This window comes from Procambarus clarkii, chromosome 3 (assembly GCF_040958095.1).
Source record: "Procambarus clarkii isolate CNS0578487 chromosome 3, FALCON_Pclarkii_2.0, whole genome shotgun sequence".
Lineage (NCBI taxonomy): Eukaryota > Metazoa > Arthropoda > Malacostraca > Decapoda > Cambaridae > Procambarus > Procambarus clarkii.
Genome location: NC_091152.1, coordinates 16793041 through 16810708, shown reverse-complemented (window position 1 = coordinate 16810708; position 17668 = coordinate 16793041). Strand labels below are relative to the sequence as shown.

At 42.2% G+C, this 17668-nt stretch overlaps 1 protein-coding gene across 2 annotated transcripts in view; it reads right to left on the bottom strand.

Annotated features, from left to right (window-relative positions):
- Nucleotides 1-17668, bottom strand: part of LOC123760877 (inter-alpha-trypsin inhibitor heavy chain H3) — a 199927-nt gene that overhangs the window by 38994 nt on the left and 143265 nt on the right. For both annotated transcript variants that reach the window (XM_069329458.1, XM_069329465.1), the window contains exons 3-7: nt 13889-14058; nt 13119-13229; nt 2949-3087; nt 1583-1697; nt 715-857 (exon numbers count right to left, since the gene is read on the bottom strand). In XM_069329458.1, the coding sequence (XP_069185559.1) occupies nt 715-857; nt 1583-1697; nt 2949-3087; nt 13119-13229; nt 13889-14058 (678 nt within the window). The remainder of the gene's footprint in view (nt 1-714; nt 858-1582; nt 1698-2948; nt 3088-13118; nt 13230-13888; nt 14059-17668) is intronic.

The following is a 17668-nucleotide window of genomic DNA, read 5'->3' as shown; positions in this document are numbered from 1 at the left end:
AGGATGGATTATTTAACACAAGGGGCACACGCACAAGGGGACACAGGTGGAAGCCGAGTACCCAAATGAGCCACAGAGACATTAGAAAGAACTTTTTCAGTGTCAGAGTAGTTAGTAAATGGAATGCAATAGGAAGTTATGTGGTGGAGGCTGACTCCATACACAGTTTCAAATGTAGATATGACAGAGCCCAGTAGCCTCAGGAATCAGTTCATCAGTTGATTGACGGTTGAGAGGCGGGACCAAAGAGCCAGAGCTCAACCCCCGCAAGCACAACTAGGCGAGTACATTCACACTGGCTGGAAACCGAGATGGGTCATTCTGTCGCAAGAAAGCACATTGCCAGAGAAGCAAGCAAGTGGAACAAGCTACAAGGGACGGTAGTTGACGTTAATTTCATCCAGTCTTAGGAGCCAGAAGGTCAGATGGGAATTAAAGTATTTATTAGGAGAAAGCACTAAAAGGCGAGGCCCAAAAGCTAAAGCTCGCCCTGCAAGCACATATAGGCGAGCTCATACAAGTACACACACACACACACACACAAATATGTAAATAAATTAAAAAACATTATTAGGCTTGTAAAGTTAGGAGGACATTAGGCTTGTGTTAGGAGGACATACAGGGCAATAATCCTGGTGAATTAACCGCTAAGTTATAGCTGTTAAGTTTTAACTGTTATGCATGAACAAACCGGCAAGCTGATAAGGTCAGTACCTGCACTTCCCCGCCGTCAGAGTGATGGGTCACATCGTAGGCAACGGTGAAGGTGCCATCAACTCCCCTTCCGGAGCCGCCCTCTGGGTCCTCGTGGCTGTAGTGAAGGTGCAGCTCCCCTAGACCCCTAGGGCCTCCCTGCACTGTCTCAACAAAATACATTAGTTTCAGGCTACATTCCACACTCTCATTTATGTATTCAGTTATTCCAAACTGCGGCCACGTGTGTAGATGATACACAAGTCTCCCAAAATGGAGTTTTAGGGGACATGGACGTGCAAAGCTTCCCAAAATGGAGTTTTAGGGGACATGGACGTGAATTACTTCCCAAAATGGAGTTTTAGGGGACATGGACGTGAATCACTTCCCAAAATTGACTTTTAGGGGACATGGACGTGAATCACTTCCCAAAGCTAACAATGGCGTCATCCCACTTGAGTTCCAGGAACAATTACGCTTAAAACTGTTCCAGAACGCGTCTGCCATTAACTGACCTCTGATGCCAATAGTCAAAATAATAATTCTACACTCACTCTGCCACACACGTTAGCAGGTAAAGGTTGGGTGACAATAAACAGAAACAAACCCTGGGAAATAATAGACAAAGGTACAGGCTGGGAAACAATACAGTAAACATCAGACAGAAGTACAAAAAGAAGAATAGAAGAGGCAAAAGCCGAGATTAAAACATTGCAGAAACACAGGCTTCAAAACAACAGATATAAGTAATGGCTGAGAAACAATAAGCTTTTTATTGTTTCTCAGTAAACATCTGGGAAAACAAAATACACAATCGAAATTATGTTAATCAAGGTTCTCTTTCGCTATAAACAAAAGCCTATTACAGTCAACCAGAGATCATATTTACCGCGTGTTCCAGGATTGTGGGATAACATTTCTTGGCCCGGCAGTTCCAGAATCCTATAATCAACAATCTCTTCTCTTTCCATTATGTGGACATCAATCTCTACCACCGGAATTCTCTGAAAATTACGCCATAATGAGTAGGTATTAACCATTGTTCAGTTGTAGAAAGTTCAACTGAACTTTACGCTTTTCTAAAAAAAATTCTAGTTTCCTAAAACTATTACATTTCCTAGATTACATTAATTATTGTATTAATCAATTAATTCATCGTTATAGGCACTTAAAATCTTAATGTTCACATATGTGAAAATTCAACAAAACTGTTTAGTAATGATTTAAGATGAACGCTGTAAATTTTTTTTTTTTAAGCATGCTAATATTTTTTTTTTTGACGTGACAAATTGCACTTTTACTGATAGTCTCCATCGTGTCATAACCTGTGAAATAGGATATGGCACTGTGCCATAACCTGTCGAATAGGATATGACAACGAGCCATAACCTGTCGAATAGGATATGACAACGAGCCATAACCTGTCGAATAGGATATGACAACGAGCCATAACCTGTCGAATAGGATATGACAACGAGCCATAACCTGTCGAATAGGATATGACAACGAGCCATAACCTGTCGAATAGGATATGACAACGTGCCACAACCTGTCGAATAGGATATGACAACGAGCCACAACCTGTCGAATAGGATATGACAACGAGCCATAACCTGTCGAATAGGATATGACAACGAGCCATAACCTGTCGAATAGGATATGACAACGAGCCATAACCTGTCGAATAGGATATGACAACGAGCCATAACCTGTCGAATAGGATATGACAACGAGCCACAACCTGTCGAATAGGATATGACAACGAGCCATAACCTGTCGAATAGGATATGACAACGAGCCACAACCTGTCGAATAGGATATGACAACGAGCCACAACCTGTCGAATAGGATATGACAACGAGCCACAACCTGTCGAATAGGATATGACAACGAGCCATAACCTGTCGAATAGGATATGACAACGAGCCATAACCTGTCGAATAGGATATGACAACGAGCCATAACCTGTCGAATAGGATATGACAACGAGCCATAACCTGTCGAATAGGATATGACAACGAGCCATAACCTGTCGAATAGGATATGACAACGAGCCACAACCTGTCGAATAGGATATGACAACGAGCCACAACCTGTCGAATAGGATATGACAACGAGCCATAACCTGTCGAATAGGATATGACAACGAGCCATAACCTGTCGAATAGGATATGACAACGTGCCATATCCTAGCTTCAACACAGAGCTCAATATAACCTTAGTAACCTGAAGAGAGAGAGAGTAGATGTACTCACATAGCCTGGGTGTACAAGGACGGAGTACAGGTAATTGCCGTTGACGCGCTGTACAAGTTCTTCATAGGTGATATGAAGAGTCACCGCGCCATAGGCTGCCACATTGACACTGGACACAAACTTCTGAACACCATCATCCCTGTAGTGTGACAAAGCAGGTCACTCCAGTAACACACACACACACACACACACACACACACACACACACACACACACACACAAACCAGGCACAAATTAAATTTAAACACATTCCAGGAAAAACAAAAAGCAATATCCTGAATACTTTTATATTAAGTGTGTTTTTTCCTGTGGCACCCAGAGGTGCCACAGGAATATCTCTCCCAAGGTTTCTATAGTCTTAATGGCTCAAGTGCTTTCTCATGATAACTACCAACATCTCCCAAACGCCTTCACCACAACCTTCTGCCCGAGACAAGGAGAGACAACTGGGTCAAAGCATGACGGGAAAACAAAGACAGCCGCTTGCAAAGGGGAGGTGGGTGGGATTTGCGAGGGCAGGCGAAGTGAGGGCAGAGCCCCTGATTGATAAAGATTAAGCCACCTAAAAGGTGGCACGGGCATGAATAGCCCGTAAGTGGCGGCCCTTTTGAGCCATTACCAGTATCAAGAGCTGATACTGGAGATCTATGGAGGTGCGACTGCACCCTGCGTGACAGGAGATGTCTCCCGTGGCAGAGCCCCTCTTTACCCCAGTATTTATATGGCCCCAAACTGCCCGCGCAACGCCGCGGGACGCGCTGCGCAATTGTTTCTTTCTCCCCCATCAGAAACATCCCCGCTTGCGAAGCAGTGGCCATATATGCGTGTTGGTGGCTTTGCATGTGTCAAAATACCAGTCTTATGTAATCTCGCCAACCCATTATTATACCTTCTTGCAAATAAAAATTATTATTATTATTATTATAACCTCTCTCCCTGACCCACATCCTTCTTGAGGTTATCTTGAGATGATTTTGGGGCTTTAGTGTCCCCGCGGCCCGGTCCTCGACCAGAGGGCAGAGTTTCTTTCACCCTATGCCCCTGTTACTTAGCAGTAAATAGGTACCTGGGAGTTAGTCAGCTGTCATGGGCTGCTTCCTGGGGGGGGGGGGGAAATGGTAGTAGTAGAAACAGTTGACAGTTGAGAGGCAGGCCGAAAGAGCAAAACACAACTAGGTGAATACAAGGGCCGTGACGAGGATTCGAACCTACGTCTGGGATGTTCTCGGACGTAGGTTCGAATCCTCGTCACGGCCCTTGTGGATTTGTTCATTGGACATCTCACATCTCAACGCCCACGGTGGTGCTATTATACTATTTTATATATATAGAAGAGTTGTTACATTCTCGCACAGCCACCAGTAAGCATAGTGTTTCGGGCAGGTCCTTAATCCTAAGTTTCCCCTGGAATACGACCCGCCAAATCGTTTAATTAACAACCAGGTACCCATTTTACTGCTGGGTGAACAGAGGCTACAGTTAAGGATTGGCGCCCAGTCAATCCTCCCCCGGCCAGGATAAGAACCCAGGTCAAAGCATTCGCGAAGCGCCAGGCGAATGTCTTACCACTGCGCCACGGGGGATTGTATCTTGTAAGAACTTGTACTACATATTACTGGTATTCTATTATACTTCTTAATGCATTCGTAAGCAAAAAAAATAAATTATGAACTTTCTATTTTCAGATTAGAGTAACATATATGAAAAGCAGGGCACTTTTTAAAAACAAATGGATATAAATAATTTTCTATTAAGTTCTGGTTTCGTCTTGTAGGCTTGAAATTTGGATAAAAGAGTTTCCCCATAACCAAGTTTTCTGTTTAAAAATTCAAAAAGAAAATCGTAAATATTTTATGGCAAACTAAACAAAATATAATACGTGATCTCGACCATTTCCTTGTAATAATTAATTATTCTATTTACAAGAAGGTACAACGGATTAGTGAGATTACATATGATTGGTATTTTTACATCCATGCAAAGCCACTAACACGCATAGCGTCTCGGACAGGACCTTAATCTAGCATATCAGGTTAGTTTAGTTCATTTATTATGCACCCCATACCCATCTTGTGGGCGGTAGTGGAAAGGATTACAGAGGCACATAATAGGCTCAGGGGCATATCAGGTAAGCTGAAAAAGTGCATTGTAGGTTATTACACTGGTAAAGGTTAAGTACTTAATTGGTCTTAAGTACTAATATTGGGGGAAGTGGGTAGTACAAGATACAGTGTGAGTTTGAACCAGAAATGCTCTACAAATCAAGGGGCCCAGAATGTGGAATGACCTTCCCAACCATGTTAAAGACTGTACCTCTCTCAACCAGTTTAAGTTAAAAACGAAGCTATACCTAATAAATTCCATGTAACCCACCTTACCCCTCTGTTGTCAACCCATGTCTGTTTTTTGTTTTTCAAATCATCGCTGTTTGAATGTAATTTTCTGTAATAATTTGTAATTGTATTTGTGCTGCTTTTTCAAAAATGTTCCCCCCTCTTTTACCTCTATTTTTTATATGTACTCATCACATCTTTTATTTTTTACCCATTAGTTTTAAGCTGTAGTCATTAATGTTTTTCCTGCCCGAAACGCTTTGCGTAATAGTGGCTTTAGGCATTGTATGTACTAGCTCTATCTATAAAGCCAACAAACTTTGTAAAATCTCTTTATGTATGTACCTTACCTAAATAAAAATTATTATTATTATTATTATTATTTGAAGTACAAGGTAGGAAGTTGACCAGACCACACACTAGGAGGAGAAAGGGATGACGACGTTTCGGTCCGTCCTGGACCATTCTCAAGTCGATTGAGAATCGACTTTAGAATGGTCCAGGACGGACCGAAACATCGTCGTCCCTTCACCTTCTAGTGTGTGGTCTGGTCAACATACTTCAGCCACGTTATTGTGACTCATCGCCTGTACAAGGTAGGAAACTATGAGGATAAAATGAGGCACTTCTTGGTTTGACTTTTGAACAGAGGATGTTCAAAATTTCAAACAGTTCAAAATATTTTAATTCATCAGGGAGTGAAGTTCTCGGTGTACTGCTGCTCTCAGATTGCTCAACTTCAACAAGATCTTGTAGATCTGAGGCAAAGTGAAATTGACACCAGTAATTCCATCTATCATCATACTATCATGCAAGAGGAGCCACACATCTATGGATCATCCAATAAAATCAGCAGACTTCTAGATGTTACTACTGCTCGGCTTAGACTCGGTTACAAGTATCTCTGGGAATTCTCGTTATCTGCTGATGTAGACCTGACCAAATGTAAACTGTGTCAACAAAATTATTCGCACACCCTCCGTCACTATGTGATGGAGTGCGAAAAGATACGTGAATTTAGAGACAATTCTATAACCAATGTTCCAGCGATGTGTCAATATTTCATTCAAAATGATCTGCTACCAGAAATTTTAGCCAAATATCCCCAGTTTGCTAACTGTAGGTAGTAACTGAGTGATTGTAACCTATCCACCGCTGCCCACTGGATGGGGGGCGGTGTGCAGGACAAACATATCAATTGTGACACTAGCTCTCCACATATGTCAGTTGCTTAATTTAGAACCTGTACTTGAGGTCGATCTCGAACCCATTGTTGATGTGATGACTTATACTGAATTTTGTAACTAGCTCATCAAGATTGTAGCTTTCTTAGCTAAATGAATTGTGGGGTTCAGTCCCTGAGCCCATTATGTGCCTCTGTAACCCTTTCCACTACCGCCCACAAGATGGGTATGGGGTGCATAATAAATGACCTAAACTAACTTACGAGAAAAGGTGACAAAGAATATAGTTTAAATACAGTTTCAGCATACACGTCCATGGGGCCTGGACAATATGACACCTCATAGTGGTAGATAGAAAAGTCTATCAGGTGGACGAGGCCAGGTTGGTCAGGGAAACACTCCACACATTCATTTGTCGAGTGTGAAAGCAATGAAAGCAAATAGAAAAAATATATTGATAACAGAAAATGGCAAACAATAGCCATATATATAATTTTAATATATTGCAACCCTTGAGGGCCAGTACGACACTGAAACACAGCCAACTTCATCACCAAATTTCTGACAAGATTCAAGCCAGTTTCACTGGCTGAAGCTGTCGAAGATCTCAAGGAAAGAGATGTTAGCCTTCCAGGCGAACTATTGTCCGTTTATGGATACGTCCAGCATTTTCTTGGCAAAGTAGTTAGAGTAGTTAACAGGTGGAATGCATTATGCAGTGATGTGGTGGAGACTCCATACACAGTTTCAAGTGTAGATATGATAGAGCCCAATAGGCTCAGGAACCTGTATACCTGTTGATTGACGGTTGAGAGGCGGGACCAAAGAGCCAAAGCTCAACCCCCCGCAAGCACAAATAGGCGAACACACTGTGTGTGTGTGTGTGTGTGTGTGTGTGTGTGTGTGTGTGTGTGTGTGTGTGTGTGTGTGTGTGTGTGTGTGTGGCAATATATTAAAATTATGTATGGCTATTGTTTGCCATTTTCTGTTATCAATATATTTTACTATTTGCTTTCATTGCTTTCACAAAGTCATAACCAGGTTGCCTATTCTCCTGCTCCAGTTGGAAGCAGGAGACCAGATACAAGGTACCATTTGGGAGATGAAATACTTCAAGAGTCAGAGAGAGAGAAAGACCTCGGGGTTGATATCACGCCAGACCTGTCCCCTGATGTTCATATCAAGAGGATAACAGCAGCAGCATATGCCAGGTTGGCTAACATAAGAACGGCCTTTAGAAACTTGTGTAAGGAATCTTTCAGAACATTATATACCACATATGTCAGACCAATCCTAGAGTATGCAGCCCCAGCATGGAGTCCATATCTAGTCAAGCATAAGACTAAACTGGAAAATGTTCAAAGGTTTGCCACCAGACTAGTACCCAAACTGAGGGGTATGAGCTACGAGGAGAGACTACGAGAATTAAACCTCACGTCATTGGGAGACCGAAGAGTTAGAGGGGACATGATCACCACATACAATATTCTCAGAGGAATTCATAAGGTAGATAAAGACAGGCTATTTAACACAAGGGGCACACGAACAAGGGGACACAGGTGGAAACCGAGTACCCAAATGAGCCACAGAGACGTTAGAAAGAATTGTTTCAGTGTCAGAGTAGTTAACAAATGGAATGCATTAGGAAGTGATGTGGTGGAGGCTGACTCCATACACAGTTTCAAGTGTAGATATGATAGAACCCAATAGGCTCAGGAACCTGTACACCTGTTGATTGACGGTTGAGAGGCGGGACCAAAGAGCCAGAGCTCAACCCCCGCAAGCACAACTAAGTACACACACACACGTCACAGCAACACAAAGTTAGGTGGAAGCCTTATTTAATAGTTGTAACAAGGAAACAATTAAATTCATTAATACGAACAAATAAAAATTAAAAAAAACAATACATGTTCCGTCATTATCTTCATGCTCAATATAAATCACAATAATTTATACCATACATCACTCTGAACTGCTTATTTATTAATAATAAATAATATTTGACAATTTAAATTCCTCTTAGTAGAGAGACACTTAATAATCCTTAAAATCTGAGTCGCCGTTTGTAAGGAGGCACTGAGCTCATAACACACTTGGCACTGCCATGACATTTGGCACTGTCATGGCACTTGGCACTGCCATGACACTTGGCACTGCCATGACACTTGGCACTGCCGTGACAATCACGTTAAGTCCTCCCCGCATCAGCCACTCACAGCTCCTCATACACGGGGCGACTTAGAACACTCACCACATAATTACCTTCAACCATTAGGCCATAATTACTAAGCAGAAAATTGGGTTTTATAATAGTGTGCGTCGTAGGCTCACAACCGAGGCCCCCCCCCCCTGAGTTCAAGCCCAGCGGGAGGATAGAACCGTTTGGGCAACCTTTTTCTTTTCGCCAAATGCATCTGTTCATCTAGCCGTCAATAGATACACAGGATTAGGCAACATTTCCATCCTGTGGGAGGTCATTAACTGTCCTAGAGTGTGTGTGTGGGGGGGGGGGGGGACCATTATAAGCCTAACAGGCTCTCGGCACCCAAATGAGAAACTATAAGGTTAATCATATGTCTTATGAGGTATGCAAATTAGCTGTCAAGTGAAGTAATGTCTTTAAAACATTCTTCATAAAATCGGGTCAAATAAGGAGCAGATGTTGTATTTGCTTTTATCTGCAACACAGAAGTTTCAGATGGAAGTTCTTAATGCCGAGTTGAGTTACGAGAATAGCGTTGGCTATAGGGCGCCTGACAGCCGGGTGGACAGCGCTTCGGATTCGTAGTTCCGAGGTTCCGGGTTCGATCCCCGGTGGAGGTGGAGACAAATGGGCAAAAAGTTTCTTTCATCCTGATGCCCCCTGTTCACCTAGCAGTAAATAGGAACCTGGGAGTTAGACAGCTGCTACGGGCTGCTTCTTGGGGGATGAGTAACGAAAAGGAGGGATAATACATATTATCCACATGCTTGTATGTGGATAATATGTTTTGTTACGTGGATTTGTGGGTTATGTGGTGCCAGCCATTACAGTTGACACCAACCACAGTCACTTTGTCACGAGTCATAGACACATTTAGTATATATATCTTCTAGCCACGACGCAAACAATGGCTTAACAAGTGACAACACTACATCTCTTATAACCTTAAATGTAACATCTCTATAGCACACACGATGATGATAATCTTAGTAGTGCCTTAATTCAAAGAGTTGTAATCAATTTTGCTGTGTTATACTCTGTGAAACACGGTTACAGAACACAACTGTGTTTACCATAGCAACAGCTCTGTACTCCACGACTGTAAGCCAAGCCAGGGACGTGGATCCAGTATACTACAATTTAGACCTATCATGCATCAGTGTAATCAGAACTAGAAATTACTGGGACGAGTTTATCTGTGCTCGGTTCAAAGCCAAGGGCGCTGAGACTGACTGTGGGAGCATTGTACAGAATTCCTAACACATGTGTAACTAAACTGAATTTAACTAACCTTGAAAATGTGATATTAAACAACAAAGTTAACAAAAATCTACTAATACTATCTGGTGATTTTATTACTGATCTCTGTCAGCCCTCAAGTTGCTAGTTTCCTCAGCTGTGTGAATTGGAACTTGTTCATATCAAACCTGCAAGAATTATTGACACGACTGCTGCTACTCTTGACCACATCTGGACAAACAATCTCTCCACTTCAGGGATAACCAATGGTGGGACCATTACCAATGGTGGGACCATTACCAATGGTGGGACCATTACCAATGGTGGGACCATTACCAATGGCGGGACCACAGACCATTGTTACCCAACATTTCTTCTAACCGACATTAATACACCACCTTTAGATTCAAAGAAGATAAGTCTTGGGCTGCAAAATGAAGGTTCTGTAAGCAACTTTATTGCTGTTTCTGCTGCTGCTGTTGCTGCTAAAATCAACTGGGAGACTGAACTCGGTAATGTAGTGAACATCAACGTTACGGTGCAAACATCTTCACAAAACTCTGAGCCTCTATAATACCCACTGTCCAATATTAACTCAAGCCACAGCCAAAAGATTAAACAATCAGTGGCTTACTAAAGGTACACTTAAACCTATCAACAAAAAGCATGATTAAGAGAAGTATAGGTCAGGGACCATTTCCAAATAGGTGTCTAGAAGATACTCCTCTAGACGCTAAGTATAGGTGTCTAGAAGATACTCCTCTAGACGCTAAGTATAGGTGTCTAGAAGATACTCCTCTAGACGCTAAGTATAGGTATCTAGAAGATACTCCTCTAGACGCTAAGTATAGGTGTCTAGAAGATACTCCTCTAGACGCTAAGTATAGGTATCTAGAAGCTAAGATAACTAAAAGATCCAAAACAAACGATACAAATAAATTTAGTCAAAGGGCAACATGCAGGAAACATGAAACACTATTTCACAAATATTATGATCAAAGAAAATGTTGAATAAGAAATCAATGCGGTGACGATGGAGTGATATCTGCCTCTGACACTGAATTCAATAGTTTCTTATCATCCATTCCTTCCTGGCACTTCCCTTGCATATGAAATCCAAGCAGCCATAAGTTAAGAACTACCTTACAGGCAGCTGTCCTGAGTCTTTACTACAATAAACGACGATTCTTCGCGGCAGGGGATCGTATTCCAGGGACCATAGGATTAAGGACTTGCCCGAAACGCTACGCGTACTAGTGGCTGTACAAGAATGTAACAACTCTTGTATATCTCAATGATATAATCCTCTCTCACTAACAACTAAGTCAAGTACCTTTGCTGAGATACCAACCATAATTTATATAAAAAAAGACCCTAAATATTTAGCTCCGGCCATTACAATGCTCTACAACAAATCATTTGAACTCTGAACCTTTACTGATATTCTAAAAAAGCAAGAGTAATTCCATCCACATAAAAGTGGTGATGTCACGGGTGTCAATATCAGATCAATATCAATCCTGCCTATCTTGTCGAAAATATTTTAAAAGTTAATCTATAATCATCTATACTAGCAAAGCTTAGCCCCCGCCAATGAGGCTTCAGACCCCCCAAAAAACACCAATGATGTATTAGTGTGATTAACTGGATACGTGCAACTCTTTTTTTTTTTTTTTTTTTTTTTTTTTTGAGATATATACAAGAGTTGTTACATTCTTGTACAGCCACTAGTACGCGTAGCGTTTCGGGGGTCAGGTCAGGTAACAAATACCTCCCCCCTGTAGACCTTCATAAGGCTTTAGACACCGCTAACCACAATAATCTCCTTAAACTGCAACACCACGAAATCAGAGGTCACTTTCTCCAATACTTCCAGCCCAACCTCAGTGACAGGCTCCAGTATGCCTCTGTGGACGATTCAAATTCTCCCGCCCAAACCCCACTAACGTTGGTGTTCCACAGGGCAGTATACTTGGCCCTCTCTTCTCTCTCTGTGACCTTCAGTGACCTTCTAAATGCGTTCCAACACCTCGAGTCTGTAGGCTGATGACACAACGTTAATTTTGTCCGGTCCTAACCCTCTTATTCTGTATGACAGTGAGCTATATAAAGTCCATCTTTGGCTAACTACTAACAAACTCACCGCTAATGAGCTGCTGTCTACGACGAGAGACTTGTGGTGTGGTTATAGACGTCATTAACGGGCTCAAAGGTTCAGTAAAGAAGAACGAAGATTTGGGTGAATCTTCAAATGAAGTTTATGTCCAAAATTGTGAGTGATTAGGTATCTTTGATGTCCAAATTGGACATTATTCACATGGACAAGTTATTCCCAAGGACATTATTGTCAAGTTAGATGAGGTTATCTTGAGATGATTTCGGGGTTTAGCGTCCCCGCGGCCCGGTCCCCGACCAGGCCTCCTTTTTGTTACACACCCTCAGGAAACAGCCCGTAGCAGCTGTCTAACTCCCAGGTACCTATTTACTGCTAGGTAACAGACACATAAGGATAAAAGAAACTTTTTGCCCATTGCTTTCCGCCTCCACCGGGAATCGAACCCGGAATCTCAGGACCACGAATTCGAAGCGCTGTCCACCCAGCTGTCAGGCGCCCCACCTAGGAATCCAGAGAATGTGGGACGAAAATGACGTGTCAAAATCCCAGAGAGCGCCCTTATGTTTGACCTTGAAGGACTACTGACCCAAGTAGGGTCAGGTTTGACCTCTAATTAGAGAAACCCTCGTTCCTGACCCGAGTTAGAAAGGCTGATGTATAAGGCAGGGACCAAGAGCTAGGTATTACCCTCACACACCCTCTGTGAACTAACTGGATGGGTGACCAGGACCGAGTTAAGTGTTAAGTGATTTTCTCTATTGAGGCAAAGTTGCCATAGGTAATTTTCACCCCCCCCCTCAAAAAAAAAAGTTTGTAATTTCTTACAAAGTAATTTTATTTATAAACCATTTAACCTGTCAAGAACATCGTCATCTCTCACTTTACAAAACGTAAATTATTTTCTATTATTATTTCGAGTGAAACAAATTTTGAAATATATTTCGAAGGTGTTCCCAAGGGTGAGATTATATCTAAAATAGGAAGTTATTTACCAATTGTTCTTGAGCTGGAAACTTTAGAGAGAGAATCTGAAGCAATATTGTCCATGTTAGAGGAACATTTGGTCAAGATTGTCTGGACCAAAATACTTACATTTGCTCCACCAGTCCCGTGGTCTTGCCTCTCATCTTGGCCATCTCGTAGATCCGCCTGGATGCCGCCTTCTTCCTGATGATGCCCGTGTAGTTGGCGCCAGACACCTCCCTACAACATACATATATACATATATACATACATATGACAGTGTCAGACCACATCTGTCTCCTTCTGAAGATGTATTAATATACGAAAGTACTTAAGGAAATTCTTGTTTCAATTTTCCTCCGTGGTCTGACACTGTCACATTTTTAATCACGTTTATTTTCGTGATATACACACATACATACATATATATTATATTATATTATATATATATATATATATATATATATATATATATATATATATATATATATATATTATATATATATATATATATATATATATATATATATATATATATATATATATATATATATATATATATATATATGAAATACGTTTGTCCAGCCATAGGGCCGATAAAATAGTCAATATTTTGTGAAGACGTCTCTATACACTCACTCATGCATAAGATGTTGCTTAAGATCCGCTCCTTGGAACAAAAAGTTCCAAGTAGCACAGGCTACGGTGAGCCTGCAGTGAACTTTTTTTCGACTGAATCAAGCCTTATTAAACATGAGGCTTTAAACAAGCCTTTATCAATATCAAGAAACTTCTCATACACAACCAGCACACACATATATAACCCCAGCTTACAACCCCCTGTATTAAACACATGAGTCTCACCCTACAACACCCGTGTGAGTAAATATGTAACTCACATGAGGAAGGAGGATACGAGGGCCGTCTGTGGGAGCGCCAGCTGGAACTGTTGAGGAGCAGCGGTGGCACTCGGGTTGGTGAGCCTCGTGGACACTCGAGTCACAGCGTAGCGGTGTTCAATGTTGGTAGTGATCTTCATGTTGGTCACCACGCCCACTGTCCCCTCCGTCTGACCACACAAAGTTAACACTAATTTAACACGAGTGATATAGAATGTTAAATGAAAAAGTTATGAATAGGCTATATACATTTGGTCGTTCAATAATGTTGTTGCTACATTCTTGTAGCTTCACTATTTAGGTGATTCAATTATAAACAATTTATGTTCAGTAAAAAGTATATGATAAATTGATAAGAGACTTTCATAATTAAATTCACAAGGAAGTTAGCAGTTTGGCTAGGCTATGGGAGATTCTCAGTATGTTCCCCACTCTACCAGGCTCCTCTTCACTCTACCAGGGCTCGTCCACACACTACCAGGCTCGTCCTCACTCTACCGGGCTCGTCCACACACTACCAGGCTCGTCCACACACTACCAGGCTCGTCCACACACTACCAGGCTCGTCCACACACTACCAGGCTCGTCCACACACTACCAGGCTCGTCCACACACTACCAGGCTCGTCCACACACTACCAGGCTCGTCCACACACTACCAGGCTCGTCCACACACTACCAGGCTCGTCCACACACTACCAGGCTCGTCCACACACTACCAGGCTCGTCCACACACTACCAGGCTCGTCCACACACTACCAGGCTCGTCCACAGTCTACCAGGCTCCTCCCCACACTACCAGGCTCCCAGACCAACCTGTCCTCTTACATAGAACGTCGCTTTTCGATCGTATGCGTTACAAAAAGGCCAAAAATTGTCGTACTAGAAAATGAAAGCGGCTGACGGAAGTGACACACACTGTCCCGTTTTCCGTTTTGGGTCCTCTGGCAGGTTAGGCTAAGGGCACATTAGTACGGCGGTTTCTTGACGCTGGGGAAGCCTTTAGGAGGACGGGCTGCTTGAAATCTCACACGGAATTGCACATATGATTGGTGATTGGCGTTGGTTTGATTGTGTGTTACGTTTGTTGGACGCCATACACATGGGGTGACCCAATACCCTCTTATGATGGCCGGCGCTAAGCTAAACAATTTAATAGGTATCAACAACGTTGTCAGCAGATTTGAATGTAGCCGTTCGCCTGCTGCAGCCCTCAGACCTTCAGAGACAGCCTGGGCATCAGAGCGTCTACACGCGCTCCCTTACACACTCTAGCTAGCTCCTGGCCCGGTGTACAAGATATATATATTTTTATAATAAACTAAGGAAAAGCAGTGGACGTTTGGTACTCCAATTGCTGCCCACTACCGAGTAAACTCCAGACCATACTAATCATTCTACATCATCATCAACCGATGTTACACCTTTAATGGCTTCTTTTACAACGGAAATGACTTCGTTTAGTGCAGTCTTTCATGTCGTTAGCCATCAGAACACGTACTCAACGAGCAGTTGTGTTTTACGAGTAAGGCGACATCTTAACGACGACATCTTAACAAGCTTGTTAAGTGTCGGAAGCACTTAAGATGTTGCTACGAGCTTCTGGAGTGTCTTTGTCTAACTTGCAGTTGTTCATATTCATCACTGTTTATCTCGGTAGTTAGTTCACAAAATGCTAGTTGGATTATTATTATTGTTGTTATAGATTCAGCTACTCGGAACAAGCTCCAAGTAGCACGGGCTATGGTGAGCCCGTAGTGGACTTACCTGGCACGGGAGCGGTGCTGGTACTCCAACCCCGAGTGTCTATGGCAACCCCTGGCAAGCCGCCGGCTTCCTGGACCCCCGTTCAGGCAACTACAGATGGCAGCCCTCAGGCCAATTCATGTATAATAATCTGCTGTCTTAATATTATGACTTGTAAAATCAACACATAGTTGTCCTCGAACAGGCCTCCACCCCCAGGAAGCAGCCCGTGACAGCTGACTAACTCCCAGGTACCTATTTTACTGCTAGGTAACAGGGGCATCAAGGTGAAAGAAACATTTTGCCCATTTGTTTCCGCCTCCACCGGGGATCGAACCCGGAACTTCAGGACTACGAATCCGAAGCGCTGTCTAGCCAGCTGTCAGGCGCCTTTGCCTGAACGTAACTGAAAGTAATGTCATTTGACTTCAAGTCGTTTACAAGACAACTTACAACCTGCCACTCTAGTATAGTACCTCCGCCTGGATGGCCTACAACATGCAGGACATGTGAGAGACGTAAGTCATCATGTCTAGTGTTACGTACTCCTAATAGATACGTAAGTAAATATATTAATATGTACATTTATAATTGTATGTAAATTACAAGCATGTATATTGATATACTTATATGTTCTATGCAAACGTACATTCATGTTACAGTGTTGGCGTTAGGCCCAACGTATCGTGGGAATGATTGTTTATTTCTTTGTGTGATCAGTTTTCCCACGGGAACTAATGATTTATATGTGATCATAAGTGGGTAACAGAGGTGAATAATAATTGAGTGAACTGTATCTGGCAAATTGTCGTGGGATCGTCCGTTGCTGGTGTGCATGCCATTATTTCCTTCTGTATGCATATTTTAATTACTATGTAAAGAAACACTTACTTTATTTTTGTATATCAATATGTATTAATTATTCATTAAGTTAGATTAAGATTACTCTTGTCACAATGTATTGCTCCATTGTTGAGATAATAAATATTGTACTTTGGCAAATTGTTCGCGGGGCAAGGCAATGTGTGTTGATTCCCGCGTTTTGTTATTCAGTAGCTGTTCGGGAACCAGGGAGATAACATCTGTGGAGTTAAGTTATACATTTTTTGTTCTGTCATAGCCATACATATTATAATTTTAATTTAATGTCTGGAAGATACAGTGATATTTTTAATGTGATATATTGTGACCATATAATCATCTGTTTGCTATTGAGATTTATTTAATATATATAGATAAGATATTGTCTCTATTCTTCAGTCCTAAGGAAGATTTTATTTTTGTGCTCATTACTTATCAAGGGGTTATACTGGTGATTCGCTATTGAGAACAGCAGTTGTGTCGTATCCCTAGACGTAATTAAAGCTTGGCTGCTGTAGGGTCACGAGCCGTAACGTACGATAGGTAACATCTAGCAGTAGATGTCTCCCCTCCACCCCCTTTCAAGGCGACGAGTTAATCATAAAGAGGCTCAAGGCTTCACTGCTCTGGCCTGGCTGATTCCGGAAGCTTTCTTGACAGCTTCTTGAAGATCCCGTCAGATCACCACCAATCACAGTCATGAGTAGTGATTATGACAGCTATGACAGATTACCGACATCATGACAGATTACCGACATCATGACAGATTACCGACATCATGACAGATTACCGACATCATGACAGATTACCGACATCATGACAGATTACCGACATCATGACAGATTACCGACATCATGACAGATTACCGACATCATGACAGATTACCGACATCATGACAGATTACTGACATCATGAGAGTAGTGATTATTTATACATAAAGCTGGAAAAACATGGACTCTCATTTGACCCTGGCTAAGAACACTGACGAAATTTCGAAATAAAACAAAAGTGTCTACAGACAACCCCCCTACCTACACCCCACGCCCACACCCCCTCACCTACACCCCCCACGCCCACACCCCCTCACCTACACCCACGCCCACGCCCACGCTCGCAGCCGCTCCCTGAACGTTCACTGTTTATGGGTAGTATACAGGAACCGTCGTTAAACGAA